We start from the raw sequence: 16,925 nt of genomic DNA on the forward strand, positions 1-16,925 counted from the left end.
AGGAGAGGGCGATAGACCACAGTGTGAAAACATACATAAGACAGGATTTTGTATCATGACTTACTTTATACTCATAAAAAAAAAAAATAATAATAATTTGTTAGGCCTATAGCTTTTTCGCGAACGGGTATGTAGGCATAATTATGACAATGCAATGCCCTGTATTTTTTGCTTACTTGTTAAATGTTCGGCTATGCATTGTCGACAAATTTTACGCTGATTGATTGATTGATTGATTCACTCATTCATTCATTCATTCACTCATTCATTCATAAAGAATTTTGGCCTATACAAAAAAATTACAAAGTAAAGTGAAATTTAATCCGGCCTAGATGATAAGGCCTAATGGAGTAAAAAAAAATTAATAAGCAAAGTAAAAATTATGGTGGAAATTCCAATGCTGGTCGACCGTTTAAAATGAAGGAGATGGGGGATGATGTAAGGCCCCAAGACCCCTCCGTCTGTACGCCGGTGCAGATAATACTTTATGAGGAAGCGATGAGAGACAACGTGATAGAATTTTCCAATACAAGCTACGAGTGTAACAAAATACAAATTTATAACATGCTGTAGCCATACAAAAGGATGCTTATGACGGCATTTGTTTCCTAATACTACAAGTAGCCTCACTATATGTTTTCATATAATTTTCAAAACCGGGGGAGGGGGGGCTAATGCTCACACCCCTTCCCTATACTCCTGTTGCCACCTACAACCTTAGTCAAAACCATTTCTCTCTGGAGATAAACCCTATAATATCGTTTTTAAATTGGAAAGGCTTTCATTTTTGTTTCTTCTGGCATTTGTTTCCTAATACTATACAAGTAGCCTCACTATATGTTTTCATATAATTTTCAAAACCGGGGGAGGGGGGGCTAATGCTCACACCCCTTCCCTATACTCCTGTTGCCACCTACAACCTTAGTCAAAACCATTTCTCTCTGGAGATAAACCCTATAATATCGTTTTTAAATTGGAAAGGCTTTCATTTTTGTTTCTTCTGGCATTTGTTTCCTAATACTATACAAGTAGCCTCACTATATGTTTTCATATAATTTTCAAAACCGGGGGAGGGGGGGCTAATGCTCACACCCCTTCCCTATACTCCTGTTGCCACCTACAACCTTAGTCAAAACCATTTCTCTCTGGAGATAAACCCTATAATATCGTTTTTAAATTGGAAAGGCTTTCATTTTTGTTTCTTCTGGCATTTGTTTCCTAATACTATACAAGTAGCCTCACTATATGTTTTCATATAATTTTCAAAACCGGGGGAGGGGGGGCTAATGCTCACACCCCTTCCCTATACTCCTGTTGCCACCTACAACCTTAGTCAAAACCATTTCTCTCTGGAGATAAACCCTATAATATCGTTTTTAAATTGGAAAGGCTTTCATTTTTGTTTCTTCTGGCATTTGTTTCCTAATACTATACAAGTAGCCTCACTATATGTTTTCATATAATTTTCAAAACCGGGGGAGGGGGGGGGGGGCTAATGCTCACACCCCTTCCCTATACTCCTGTTGCCACCTACAACCTTAGTCAAAACCATTTCTCTCTGGAGATAAACCCTATAATATCGTTTTTAAATTGGAAAGGCTTTCATTTTTGTTTCTTCTGGCATTTGTTTCCTAATACTATACAAGTAGCCTCACTATATGTTTTCATATAATTTTCAAAACCGGGGGAGGGGGGGCTAATGCTCACACCCCTTCCCTATACTCATGTTGCCACCTAAACCCCCGCCTAAACCTTAGTCAAAACCATTTTCACCTCTCTGGAGATAAACCTCTAATCGTTTTTAAATTGGAAAGGCTTTCATTTTTCTTCTTTTGAACGTGTTGTCCTGTTTGATTTTAAGAAAAAAAGTCGTTTTGGTGGATTTTTCTTCATAACGTACACTGTAAAAAAAATTAGTAGAAATTACTTAATAAAATTGTGGCAAAAATTTGCCATAATTTTTTCAAGTATTTATGACTTTGGCAGTTTTAAGTAAAATTTACTTATTTTCTTTGCTTCCATTTTACTCAAAAGATTTAGTTACAATAACTTAATTCAATTAAGTAAAACAATCACTAAAATATTTGAAAATATCAAATGGGGGAGTGGATGAACTTTCGTGATTCGAAAGTCCGCTCCCCCATCGTCCCACTTTTGGTGGCATCATTTTCATTTTATACATGTTTTATCCAAATATTAGACTTTGTGAATTGTCACTTACCTGTACATGTATAGGTACTGACATTGATATTTATACGCGATCGTTTCATTCTTACAAATAAAACAGTGAGAATAATTTTCTGCTAAATGACTATTTAATGTTGCCTTTTCTTTGATTCAACAAAAGAATACAATAGTTAGCACACCCTTATCCAAAACAATTTCAAACACAAATAGAAATGACAGTTATAAAAAAAAAACACATTTACTTGCTCTAATGAATATTCATGCATTATTTAAATATGGCGTTAATTTAAAATATAAGTACATTCAACATGATTTTATAAGTAATAATCATCTTTGCCTAATTGAGTTAGATTTACTCAATCAAAGCAAGCTATCAATACGTGAATTTTCTTAAATGTATATTGAACCCAAATAAATCAAGTAAATTAAAAGACAAGTTGAAACTACTTAAAAACAACGAAAAATAATTACAAATTGTAAATTCTACTTAAATACATTAAGTGTTAACTACTGATTCATTTTTTTTTTTTACAGTGTAGGCCCAATATAATTTAATAATGGTAATAATATTAATCCGGACGGCGTTGTTACTTAATAAATATATTGGATATTTTGGTTGGATCCGTAGGTTTTATTAAAATCTATATGTACTTTTTTCTCTCGGGGGGGGGGGGGGGATCTCATGACCCTGAAAATCAGCTTTTTTTTTTGCTTGCTTGTCATTTTTTTTCGAAACCATCACCCCTATTCAAAACAAAGGGCCTTGGGAGATCGAGGGGCAAAATTTACGCTGGCTGCATGTACCCCCCCCCCCCCCACCCGCTCCATTCCCTACATCCCCCTTTAATTATTCGTCCATCTCTATACTACTATATTAATTTTCCCCTTCTTAATCGGTATCATAGAGAGGTGGAGAGATATAATATTAACATGCAGAGGATGTACCAATGCTAATTCTGGAGATTATATGATTTCTAATGGTAGAGGGCGGTAGACCTGATCGAGAGAAGGTAGAAAGTAAGGAGGTAGATCCAAGTGGTTGACACAAGCATAAGTAACGTAATGATTATTTATTTAAAAAAAAAAGATATGGGAGGGCGACACATCATGGCGTAAGACATATTTCTTCCCGAGGAAAAAAAAAAGAAAGTAAATTCTAATGATATATATATAAAAGAAATTAATGATATTCCAAAAATAGCATCATAATTATTTAACCCTCTCCCTTTCCTTTTCTTTCTTTTTCTCCTATTTTCTCTCTCTTTTTCTTGGTCGTTGAACTTTTGGGGGCCCTGGCCCCCAATCTTTAAGTGTCAAGCAAGGTATGCCCATAGGGGAGCGTTTCATCAAAAATTTCATCCGACAAGTTGTCATATCTGACAACTTTCCTCAAAGGGATAGTCCGGGCTGAAAATATTCATATCTAAACAAATAGAGTAGAATTCACATAGCAAAATGCTGAAAATTTCATCAAAATCGGATAACAAATAACGAAGTTATTGAATTTTAAATTTCATCAATATTTTGTAAAAACAGTTATATGTACATCGTCATGAATATTCATTAGGTGGGCTGATGATGTCACATAACCACTTTCCTTTTTCTTATTATGTTATTACATGAATCATAATTGTTTCATTTTTTTCATACATGTATAAATGATGTGTTCAAGTTCAAGTTCAAGTTTTATTTCATTTCTCAACTCAATACAAGATAAGGAATAATTACACAGATATAAAATGATAACCGTACAAATCAATACAAATGAATATACATTGCAAGCAATATGACTAAAGAAGAAAGTAAATAAATGTTTATGGTAAACACTAAATAACGTGATAATCATATTAACCAATAACAATATATACAATGGAAATCCATTATGATGAAATAAGCTGTGGCAATAAATAATTAATGCACTTAATCAGTTTTCAATCCAATTGTTTTAGCTCTCGATAGATTTTTTTTTGAATAAACCTAATTTCATATAATAAAATACAAAAGATCAAGTGGGGATATGACATCATCAGCCCACGTACCTATAAAACCTAAATGAACATTCATGAAGACATGCCTATAGAACTGTTTCACCGGAACAATGCAAATCTTTAAAATGCAATAACTTCATTATTTGTTATCCAATTTTGATCAAATTTTCAGCATTTTTCTCTGTGAGTTTTACTATATTTATTGAGATATAAATATTTCCAGCCTGGACCATCCCTTTAATTTTGATTGGCTGAGAAGCACTGTTACTATGACAATTCTCGGATAAAGCGTCAGACAAGTAATTTCAATTTCATGAAACACTCCCCATGCACCACTAGCGTACCTACGGGGGGGTGGGGAGGGGGACAGGGGGGGGGGCACTCTGCCCCCCCTCCCTGACGAGCCACAACCCATACAAAATACATATCCCTGCCCCCCCTGACGAGCTTGAAGACCTTTATTGCCCCCCTGACGAGCTTGAAGACCTTTTTTTTTTTTTTTTTTTTTTTTGCTTGTCAATTTTTTTGGCGGCCGATTTTGCCCCCCCTGTGGAAATTCCTAGGTACGCCACTGCCATGCACGATTGATCCAATCAACCACAACTATGGAAAGCCAGCGACGTCAACATCTAAAACAAAATAACGTTTGTTTAAAATGTTCTCTAGATATATAAATGCAACGCATTATTACTGTTATTATCATTAGTAGTAGTAGTAGTAGAAGCAGTAGTCTATCATGTATATGATGTATATGCATGTACATTCATAGTTTTCTTGAAAATTTAGCGTGCTTCTTTTTGTTTTGAAAATGAATTGTGCAAATTTTCTGAAGAAAAATATGACGTTGATGGATTTCCATATACTTGAGGTTGATCAGATCAATCATAACTCTTTGTAAGACAAGACACAATAACAACAACAACAACACACACACAAACACCACACTCACAAAAAAACTTCCACAAATGGATATGATGACATTTTTATGTATGCATTTATTTTTATGATTTCGTTAATTCATATACTCAGATGTATTCTTTTCACAATAATCCAGTTTCCTCCAATTCATTTCAAATTTTCCACGATTTTCCAACGGAAGAGTAAAGGTAAAAACTATAACACCAACAACAAAAAACGGCTCTATGACAATCATCTATATGTTCAAATATATCATATATATATATGTGTTCAAATATATATTATATATATATAATATGATGCTGAATTATTTACAATTATATATATATATATATATATATATATATATATATATCATAAAGTCCTTACGACACAAATCATGGTTTGGAATCCCAATTATTCCGGCTAATAGGTCTCCCAGTACAGACCTTCGATTAACACCCTCTTTTGTAAAGTAAAAATCTGTTCACCAGATTAATAGGCCTTTGCAAGTAAGTTATATTAGGCTTTAGGCCTATAGTGGCCTTATAGATTCCATTATAAGCACAAAATTATAATCTCCGTCGAATAATGTCGATCCACCATGCTACTTGGTCCAGGCGCAGATCCAAGATCTTCGATCTGGCCAACACCATCAATAAAAAAGGGATGGGCTCTCACCCCCACCATGAAGCAAATTACTTTTTATGAGGAAATATGACAAGAAATAACTAAGAGAGAGGTTATCTCTTAAGAATGTGGTGACACCATGCCTATCATAAGCAAGGCGGTAACTTGCCACTATCCTAGCTCTTTACCCCTCTAAGCCCCCATCACACGTCTTATTCGGAATCAGCAGGAATCAAGCAGAAGCTGGAACGAAAAAAATATTTTAAAAAATCTAGAAATTCTTGAGAGGAACTTGTGAATTCACCAAACTGGAGTTGAAATTCAGTAAATTGACCAGGTGAATCATCATACACTTGTCAAAATGAACCGCAATTGAGTCAGATTGATCGTGCTACACATTTGGACATTTTAGGCGCATTCTAAATATTCTGACTGCATTCGAAATATTTTTTTCCCTTTCTTTTGGCCGTCCCGAAGGTTTTGGTCATGTTCAAAACATTCGAGGGGTATTCTCGAACGGTGTTTGAAGTAGATTCAAATGACCAACTGGTGGTCGAACAATAGACCTTTCATTTCGGCCAATTCTGCTTGATTCGTAATAAGTGCGATGGGGGCTTATCATCAATGACTACTACATTATCTACGCCTCATCAGGTTTCGTTCCTTAGCTGACAAGGAACTTTTAAGACACAAGTCATCTTTATGCAGGCTTCGCTCCTTTGCTCAGAAGGAACTCTTCGACATCCTGGTGCCCACCGGGCGAAGCGATCTGCACCGGTGTCTTTCCGAGCCAGTCGATCTTCTCAACCAACGCTCCCTGACCGGCAAGGTACTCCACGACATCAAGATGACCTCCGTAGGCTGCGTGATGCAACGGTGAATTACCCCGACGGTCCTTGTCCTCGATCTCGACGCCGTGGCGGACCAGGTACTTCACGATGTCGAGGTGACCTCCTTGGGAGGAGATGTGGATCAGCTTCTCGCCGTCGGGGTCGGGGAGGCTGAGACATACTTCACGTGGGTCGGCGCCCTTCCCGCAGAAGAGGTCATTCAGTCGCTTGAGATCACCTTCCCTTGTGGCTTGAAAAACCAGGTTCATGGTTCGATCGATAAAACAGTGTTAGTCACGTGTAAATTCAAAAGAAACCCCCAAAGAACGTGCCCAGGACCAAAATCCAGTTGAAACCAATTAGAGCAAAACCAATTGAAACCAGTTGGCCAACTGGTTTCAATAGGGAAATTGGAACAACTGGAACCAATTGGAAACCAGTTGCCAACTGGTTCCAGTTAAAACCAATTGGGCAACTGGAACCAGTTGGCAACTGGTTTCAATTGGTTCCAGTTCCAATTTCCCTATTAAAACCAGTTGAATCCAATTGGAGGTAACTGGTTTCAATTGGTTCCAGTTGAAACCAATTGGAGGCAACTGGTTTCAATTGGAACCAGTTGAAACTAATTGGTTTCCAACTGGTTCCAATTGGAACTTCCAGTTGGAATGACTTAATTAGTAACAAATTAATTAGATTTTGCACTAACTATTGCTCATGCCAACAAAGAAGCAGTGCTATATGTTTATAATACTATTGTAAAGTGCATTGATAAAATAGACTTTCATAATATATATATATTAACATGAAAGATCTTCAAATATATGTATTTGTATTTGATGTAATTTGGTAACAGTTAGTGGTGTACTAATTATCTTATAATCTGTTTTAATTATAATCTATAACATTTATGAACATGGTTTTCACTGCTAAGCATTCTAAACACTTATCTGAAACAAGTATGGTACTTGAAATAGAGAAAAGAATTAAATAGATACATTTTAAATGATGATGAATCACATAAAATATTAATCTGTGCACACTGGCAGATAATATGCAAATTAACTGGTTTCAATTGGAACCAGTTGGGTAACTGGAAAATTTCCAATTGGAAACCAATTGGAAGTCATTTCCAGTTACCTAACTGGATCCAGTTAGGATTTCCAGTTACCCAACTGGTTCCAGTTAGGATTTCCAGATACCCAACTGGTTCCAGTTAGAAATCATTTCCAGTTGGAAGTCATTTCCAGTTACCCAACTGGTTCCAATTAGGATTTCCAGTTACCCAACTTGTTCCAGTTAGGATTTCCAGTTACCCAACTGGTTCCAGTTAGGATTTCCAGTTACTCAACTGGTTCCAGTTAGAAATCATTTCCAGTTGGAAGTCATTTCCAGTTAACTGGTTCCAGTTAGGATTTCCAGTTACCCAACTGGTTCCAGTTAGGATTTCCAGTTACTCAACTGGTTCCAGTTAGAAATCATTTCCAGTTGGAAGTCATTTCCAGTTACCCAACTGGTTCCAGTTAGGATTTCCAGTTACCCAACTGGTTCCAGTTAGAAATCATTTCCAGTTGGAAGTCATGTCCAGTTACCCAACTGGTTCCAGTTAGGATTTCCAGTTACCCAACTGGTTCCAGTTAGAAATCATTTCCAGTTGGAAGTCATTTCCAGTTACCCAACTGGTTCCAGTTAGGATTTCCAGTTGCCCAACGGGTTCCAGTTAGGATTTCCAGTTGCCCAACTGGTTTCAATTGGTTTCAACTGGAAATTGTTATATTAATTCCAGTTAAAACCAATTGAAACCAGTTGAAACCAATTGAAACCAATTGAAACCAGTTGGAAATCCAACTGGTTTCAATTGGATTTTGGTCCTGGGTGGAGTTGTGGTGTTCAGTACATTAAACACTTGCGAATTAAAAGAGCCCTTTTTTAATTCACAGATTATACAAATTCTCTGATTAAGGACAGTATAATCATTAGTATCTAGATGGCCATCCTACTCTTCTTCGTTGAATAACGAATGAGTGAAATGGCAGTTGGCGTAGTCCTTCACCGACTCGATAGCACAGCCTACGAAGAAAACAGAAAAGAAATTTTAAGGGTAAAGGAAAGTGGTTGAAACTTATCCGGTATGTGAAAATGATTCTTTATAAAATTAGAACTGTGCCTATATAGTTACTTTAATTCATTCACGAATCGGACTGTTGTTAGTATACTGACAATTTCAGTATCAACACTAAAATGTAAGACTCGATCCATCCGGATTTGAAAGGTGACTTTCAGAGTACTGTGAACTTGGTGCAATAAGAAACCACGACTTCACAGGGCCTCGTTGGCCTATCAGGGACAGTTCTAGACAAATGCACTCTGCCAAAGATTGGTAGGACTATTTGGTACCATTACAAGTACCACTCTGTCAAATTAGTTGCATTATCCTTGCTCAAGATTTTCCAGAAAAAAAATCTTTGAATAAATGGAATGTCCTAAACATACCAATATAATCAATTAAAGACCGATCGAGGCTGATTCAGTGTTGCTGATATTAGATTGCCAGCACTATTCCCTATTCATGACGATACTATCGCAGAATGACGTATGGTCTTGTGAGGTAGAAGTTGTCGTGCGAGATGATTTTAGAATTCTACTCTGTTCACCGTATATTTGCATCTGTTATTTCGATCCCTGAACTCCATGTGGTGTCGCGGAGTAAATACACAGCGGGTCGATACCACACAAAGCTCAACATGTAATATGACAAACCTAATATGATTATCAATTCATACCAGGGAAATTGTTCCCATTATTGTAATTTGCATATTCACCTTTGAACTTCATATACAGCTCAACAATAAGTTTCGTATTTACTTAATGATTATTATGTTTGCACACTGTATTGATTCTAAAAATGGCAAACATGATGGGGGGGGGGGGGGGGGGGTCAAATATTAGCCTTTAGAGACCGGCTAGGTTAGAGGAGAGATGGATGTGCATTGCCTCTTGAATGTGTTTCTTTTCTCTCTTTCTTACTCTCTCCCTCTCTCTAATATAACTGTTCTATATCGTTAGTACTCTGTTTATCATGCTTCTCTTTCTTAATGTCTTACTCCCTTCTTTTCTTAAAGGTCAAGTCCACCCCAGAAAATGTTGATTTGAATAAATCAAACTGGCATAACGCTGAAAATTTCATCAAAATCGGATGTAAAATTAGAAAATTATGACATTTTAAAGTTTCGCTTATTTGTCACAAAACAGTGATATGCACAACTCTGTGACATGCAAATGAGACAGTCGATGATGTCCCTCACTCACTATTTCTTTCATTTTTTTTTTATTGTTTGAATTAAAAAATATTTAATTTTTTTTAAGTTTCGCTTATTTTTCACAAAACAGTGATACACACAACTCAGTGACTTGCAAATGAGACAGTCGATGATGTCCCTCACTTACTATTTCTTTCATTTTTTTTTATTGTTTGAATTAAAACATATTTCATTTTTTTACACATTTGACAATAAGGACCAACTTGACTGAACCATAAAACATCAAACAATGCTACTTCCACATGTTCAGGGAGGAACTAATCGTTGTTTCACTTGACAATGAGGAGAAAATTGGAATATTTCATATTTCATTTAATTAAAATACAAAACGAATAGTGAGTGGATGATGTCATCAGTCTCCTCATTTGTATACCGACCACGAAACTTTTAAATGTCATACGGTATCTTTCTTATTTTACATTTGATTTAGATGAAATTTTCAGTGTTATGCTTGTTGGATTTTTCTCTTTTTATTCAATTCAAATTTTTGTTGGGGTGGATTTTTAATAATCACCAACGCATTTTGAACAATATCTCTGAAGAAGGTTGAAATGGCGCCCCTGATAAATGCGTTGCCCCCGGCCCATTTTCGGAGACTGGCGGGGGGGGGGGGGGTCATATGCAGTTCATCGAAGTGTTCATTTTCTTTTACAATGTCAATAAGTACTGTCATGTTGGGGGTGGAGCCCCTGAATATGTATTTTCCCCCTTTTTGTGGGGGGGGGGGGGGGCGGGAGGCGGAGGTGTCAAATAACTGAAGTGTTCATTTTCTACCATATACAATGTCAGTATTTCTAAGACCCCCCACCCAACTCCCCTATGAGTTGTGTGACACAAATGCACTTCTATATGCCTATTCATGTATATAGTGATAAACTTGTAGTAATACAAATACTAAATGACACTGCATAAACTGCATGTCTTCCAGGTTATTTGTCTAGTGCAAATGTGTAGAAAACGCAATATAGTGTCTATTGACTCAATTGTTTTGTGCGACGGATTTGAACAATATTTTAAAACTTAAACATTTTGTACGGAGGAAAGTGTCATGGATAATTTTGGCTGGAGCTTTGTGTCAACAGAAAGTCGAATTTGCCCTGTTGGTTCTTGGTATGAAAGAGACCATGGGCGGAAAACCAAGAGGGGGACGCGTCCCCCTTACCCAAAATAGTAGTGGGGACACACCCCCCTAATACTTTTGTTGGAAAGAAATACATCATTCAAAATCGAAATAAAACAGGTATTTTGTACGAGATGACGTTACTTTTTGTGTGATTACTCTTTTTTTTTTGCTTGCTTGTAAAATTAATTTGGTCGAAATGAGCTTACTTTTTGGGTGATTACTTTTTTTTGTGCTTGACAAATTTTCCAGCCCCTGGTCCCCCCTACCTTTCCGCCCTTGAACTGTTGAAAGTGACAGCGTAGTGCCTGATCAAATATTCAAACATCGATCACCACTGTATTGTATATTTTCAATGGCACTCTGGCACCGTCGTGCACTGTTGTGCACACTGTCTATATGAAGGAATAAGCTTGCCAAAACAAAACGTCTGGATAACTCATCTATACCACTTGATACATGTCGGTTAAAATTTCGTAGAGCTGAGTCGGCACAGTTTAACATCCATGGGTTTTTCGTCTTCTTTTTAATGTGCTGTAAAGGTATTGAAACAGTATAAAATGGATCGTATCTTTCGTGCAGCGAGCTCTGGCAAGCTGGACAATCTGAAAGCCATCTTCGAAGGCAGAGCCGGTATTGACACTAGAGAAATCAGCATACATCTACCAAATGAAGAAGGTCAATTCCTTATCCACGTTGCTTCGCAGGATGGCCATACCGAAATTGTGAAGTTCCTTGTCAATCGAGGAGCTGACTTGGACCAAGGAGACAGGTACGGCAATACAGCTCTACATTATGCTTCGTCGTGTGGCCAATTGGATGTGGTGCAGTATCTCTTAAGCAAGGGCGCGGATATTGAAAAGTGTGATGTGAATCGCGTGAGGGCGCTTCACTGCGCTGCATCTAAAGGTCATCTAGATGTTGCTCGTTACCTTATCAGCGAAGGAGCTGAGATTGAGGCTGCACAAAAGGACGGGAGGACGCCTCTTCACTACGCATCTTGCTATGGTCGCGGTGCTGTGGTTTGGTATCTTATCAGTCAGAGGGCACAGCTAGATGTAGCAGATAATCATGGTCGGACTCCTCTCCTAGAGGCTTCGTCCAATGGTCACGTAAACACTGTTCAGTATCTCATGACGAAAGGAGCAGAGGTGGAGAAAATGGATGACAAAGGACGAACGGCATTGCTAGAAGCATCCATCAATGGTCACCTGAAAGTTGTCGAGTATCTCCTTGACAAAGAGGCACAGCTGGAGATAGAGGATAAAGATGGCCGAACACCTCTCTACTATGCATCACTCAATGCCCACCTGGACACCGTTCAGTGTCTTCTTGACAAGGGAGCAACGCTTGAGAAACCTAAAAGGGATGGTGTAACCCCTCTCATTAAGGCAACATGCAGCGGTGATCTTCCTGTGATAAAGTACCTGGTAGATAATGGAGCCAACCTCGATGCAGTCAATATCAAAGACATGTCACCACTGCATTTTGCTTCATCCAAAGGGTACCTTGACGTGGTTCAATATCTCGTTAGTAAAGGGTCACAGCCTGATAAGGTGGACAAAGATGGTTTGACGCCGCTTCATTATGCATCAGCCAATGGCAATACCGAAGTTACCAGGTTTCTTGTAGACACAGGAGCAGAGACCGAGAAAGGAAGCACGACTGGTGTGACCCCTCTTCACTTTGCAGCTGCAGAAGGTCGTCTCGATGTCGTTAGGTATTTCATTGGTGAAGGACTTGACCTTGAACGAGTGGATGATGCTGGTGAAACAGCTCTTCACAAAGCCGCATCCAATGGCCATCTTGGTGTTGTCCGCCTACTCATCCTAAAAGGAGCACAAAAGGATGAAGGTGATAAAGACGGCATCACACCTCTGCAGAAGGCATCTTTCAATGGCCACCTGGACATTGTCGTACTTCTCGTGTGTCAACAAGCGCAACTTGACAAAGGTGACAGTAAAGGACTAACTGCCCTTCACTGCGCATCCGCCAGAGGTCATCTCAAAGTTGTCCAGTATCTCGTAAGCAAGGGAGCCAAATTTGAAAATGTTGACCACAATGATGTCCCTAGCCCATTACATTGCGCTTCCAAGCTTGGGCACCTGGATGTTGTCAGGTTTCTCGAAAGTCAAGGTGCACTTCTTGAGAAGGGTGATAGCACCTAGATGACGCCTCTCCATGTCGCATCATGTTGGATATCTCCTAGATAAAGGGCACCGCCTGGTAAGATCGACGAATGCGGTACGACAGCGGCACTCGTGGCATGCAATGAGTTCACCTAGAAATAGTTCGCCAACTGGTCAACAGAGGGGCCAAACTTCTCAGCAAAGATGATGACGGACTGACGCCACTTCTCCATGCAGCAATCAACAGCCATCTAGATATTGGCCAGCATCTGGTAAATGGGTGTGTAGGTCCTATCCATATAGTAACAACAGCGGAAATATTCTCTTCGCATCATTTCGGTGGCCATCTTGACCTACTGCGGTACCTTTCTAGTCAAGAAGCCTACATCGAGACTGGCAATGACGATGTCAACACCCCTGTACATTTCGCAGCGGCTAATTGCCATACGGGAGTTGTAAAATATCTTCTCAGTCGAGGTGACTGTGCAGCTGGAAGCGATTGATAAATCCCAAATCAATTTCATGAGCCGCATTTTTTTTCAATAACAACAATTAAAGCACGTTTTTATTACACATTTTACCATATATAATGTTTAGCATGTATACATGTAATTAGACACGAAATGGACAAGTGATTTGCATTACTGTTGGAGGATTCAATAAATCTTCAAACAGACGCCAAATTAGTTGTTTGTCATTTAATATAAGTTCATTACTTTGCAACTTCTGAAGGTTCCCATGGCGAAGAAGAATAGTGTAATAGGTTTCACGGTACATGTATTTTTCTTGATCAAGAGTTTGGGTGGTCCTTTTCGGGACCAACACTTGCCCAAGAAAGATACATGGTGTACCGTGAAATCTGCTACACTAGTTCATTTACTTTCTTGTTAATTTACTCACAATTACTTCTCAGTATTTTACTCCTCTACAATTAGGCTATTAGTGTTAATTCTTTATATTGTGCTTTTTAAACCCCGACTCCATGACGTCATACACCTGCTTCATGATAGTAGTGGTTGGCTCGATCAGCTCCAGCGCCTGCGCAGTGTCCTGTTTCAGATAACTATCAATGAACTCCTTCCGGGTCGGCAACCACCTCATGGCCAGACGCGCCGCCTGGCGCACGGCGAAGTTCACGTTATTGCTTAGCGTTTTGTCAAAGGCCTGGCGGGACAGCTCGGAGCATTTGCTCTCGTCGTTGCCCGCTGCCAAGGTGATGAACATCTCGATGAAGAACTCGATGTCAAAGTGCATCTCGTGGAGGGCGCGGTTACCGGACAAGCCGCCGCGTTTGGACTTCCGTTTGATGCCGTTCGCAGTTTCGTAGTCGAGGACGGCTTGGACGGTTTGGTAGTTGGCGGAGAGAGTGTCATCGGAGCGGTGGGTCTCCAAGGCTTTGAGGCGATAACGCATGTCCTTCGATACGAAGGTGAATAGGGAACCCATCATGTCGTAGAGTCTGCAAAAAGATAAAAAAATGAAAACGTTTCACTAAGCCATGATCACAACTCTTTAAGCGTTTTAAGGACGCAACAGCATCGCAGCTGCGACACTATGCGTCAAAAGACAAATTCGTAGTTCATTCATGGGCAATTTTGGTCAAATGACCTTTCATTTCGTTCATTATGATAGGCAGATTTTAAAGCAAGATATATGTAACCATGCCAAACATAGCAGGATGAAGAAATTGAATAGATCAGGTGACTAGAACAGCACAATATAAAAGAATATATGAATAATCAAGACATCAAAGTTGGTGCTTATCTCATTAAATATTAAACCACCATGTAACTTTAGTACCAATGACCTTCATATGATCATGCGCAGAATGGAACTACGAAATGGCTTATACATCCGATACGTCGTACGTCTGTCTGCATCTGGCATGTCTTGGACCTACATATATCGCCCTACTTGTTAGCATGCATGTACCATTTTGCATTTGAAATATCTTGGAGTGAACATAGAGCGCCACACTTGGAAGGGACACTACCATCAGGGATGGCGCCAGGGAATGTTGCCACAACAGGGGCCGCATAATTGTTTTAAACGCGGTTGGGACTGACCATGAAAACTCTTTCTGATGTTGATTTTAAGGGTTTTTCCCCCAATCCTCAATGCCACGGTCCTTGAATAGAGGGGGAGGGGGGCGAAAACAACATAAAGTTGATGTCATTTTTCCCTCTATAAACATTTAAGGGTAACATAGAATTAACCGACCCAATACTAGATTTTAACCATAGATATTCAATTAATATTTAAGGGTTACATAAAGTTAAACGACCCCAAAACCAGGTTTTTATGTTTTTTCCCCAATTTTGTCAGTTTTCTCCCCCCTTTGCTTCCACTAACTTCGAGTGTTGACCTAAAACTGCAATGGTAAGGGGCAATAAAGGTTACGGTTACATTGTAGTTTGAGTGTCTTCGTTTATTTTTCTCAAAGGAAAGAGAATATTTCTCTTTTTGATACTTATCTTTCTTCTCCACTTATCTCTTGTTAATTTTCAATCACTTTAATGATACAGTTGAGGGGATGGGGGCAATCCCATGGCACCACTAAGGCATCTGCCACCTCTACAAATAATTATTCCGCCCATAAGATTTCTACAACCACAACCACTAGGCCTACAGTCCTATTTAAACTTCGGCAATACATCATTTAAATTTCGCTAATCGTAAATAATTATGCAAAAGCTAATTAATACAATGATATAATCATTACAGCAACACTGCGGAGTTTTCCACGAAACAAATGATGATTTTCACTTGATTTATTCTGAGCCAATCAGATGCAGCGATTTGAGTAGCTTATAACAGACAGAGAAAAATTACTGACCAATTGTTTCGTGGAAAGATCCCCTTATTTTTACCTTGCAATCTCTTCGTATCCCCTCATGATGTCTTCAATATTGATGGTCCCATCCTCCTTCTTGGCTGCCTTGAAGCAGTCTCTCACAATCACTATATCCATCTTCTCCGTCATCTTCAGGAACGTCTCCCAAACCCTTCACCTCCTGTGAAACACTCGACCGCGTGATAAACCAATGTAGACGCAAGAACGACGAAGACACAAGGTTGAACTGTTCTCTCTGGCAGTGCTGCGCTATGATTCTAGGTCGCGGTTACGTTCAGATTCACATCCAAATTCGATACTGCATACAGTAGCCTTATGTTTTTTTTTCGCATGAACGCTGAGATCTATCTCACAGATCAAAGCTCATATCGAGGTGATCAACAAATTTCAAACGTTATCTCTTTTGGCTACACTCGACGTGCATACATAAAAATTTTGCCGATGTCAGTATAATGTCCTTGTTTTCTCAAGAGTCGAGATTCCTGCAATGGAAACCAAAAGACGACGATTGGTATTCACTTTATCTCTTTTTTTTTTGTTTTACTTGGCAGATTTCAGTTTTGTCTACGCCAGGATAGTCTGCCTTAGTTGGATTATGGTTTTCGATAAGCCTGCACTAAACACAAAAAGTTATACCAAAGTTCAAAATGTATATAGATGTAGGCGATCGTCTCCAGAATTCAAACTTGATCCCCTTAGCCCTATCGCGCGTACACAGGACACTTGTCGATACTAGAGAACTAGTTGTCTCAGTGGTTGTGATTAATGCTAACTCGTTCCACTATTATGTGTACTTGTAGCTACATCGAAGCTAAAGTGTTGACAATTATATTATCTGAAGCGTTGATACTGTATCTCTTTTGTATTTGCTAGCTTCCTTTGCCAAGCTCACGGAGGGCAATTCTGTCGATGTCTGAATGTCTAGTTATCTCGATATCGTATATTGTTCGATAACCTTGTTCCAAACTTGAGT

The 16,925-nt window shown here is 38.8% G+C and overlaps 3 protein-coding genes across 3 annotated transcripts; 1 reads left to right on the plus strand and 2 right to left on the minus strand.

Annotated features, from left to right (window-relative positions):
* Positions 1-6,402: 6,402 nt before the first annotated feature.
* LOC129263529 (ankyrin repeat domain-containing protein 65-like) lies at positions 6,403-6,801 on the minus strand. Its single transcript, XM_054901435.2, has one exon. The coding sequence runs from the start codon at positions 6,799-6,801 to the stop codon at positions 6,403-6,405; it is 399 nt and encodes a 132-aa protein (XP_054757410.2).
* Positions 6,802-9,996: 3,195 nt separating this feature from the next.
* LOC129263024 (ceramide-1-phosphate transfer protein-like) lies at positions 9,997-16,925 on the minus strand. Its single transcript, XM_054900962.2, has 2 exons — positions 15,969-16,925; positions 9,997-14,557 (listed from the first exon to the last, which is right to left on the minus strand). The coding sequence occupies exons 1-2, from the start codon at positions 16,079-16,081 to the stop codon at positions 14,044-14,046; spliced, it is 627 nt and encodes a 208-aa protein (XP_054756937.2). The 5' UTR covers positions 16,082-16,925; the 3' UTR covers positions 9,997-14,043.
* Positions 11,530-14,457, plus strand: LOC129263025 (ankyrin repeat domain-containing protein 50-like). Its single transcript, XM_054900963.2, has one exon. It carries the CDS (start codon positions 11,530-11,532, stop codon positions 13,135-13,137), a length of 1,608 nt encoding a protein of 535 aa, XP_054756938.2. The 3' UTR covers positions 13,138-14,457.

This window comes from Lytechinus pictus, chromosome 6 (assembly GCF_037042905.1).
Source record: "Lytechinus pictus isolate F3 Inbred chromosome 6, Lp3.0, whole genome shotgun sequence".
NCBI classification, from domain to species: domain Eukaryota; kingdom Metazoa; phylum Echinodermata; class Echinoidea; order Temnopleuroida; family Toxopneustidae; genus Lytechinus; species Lytechinus pictus.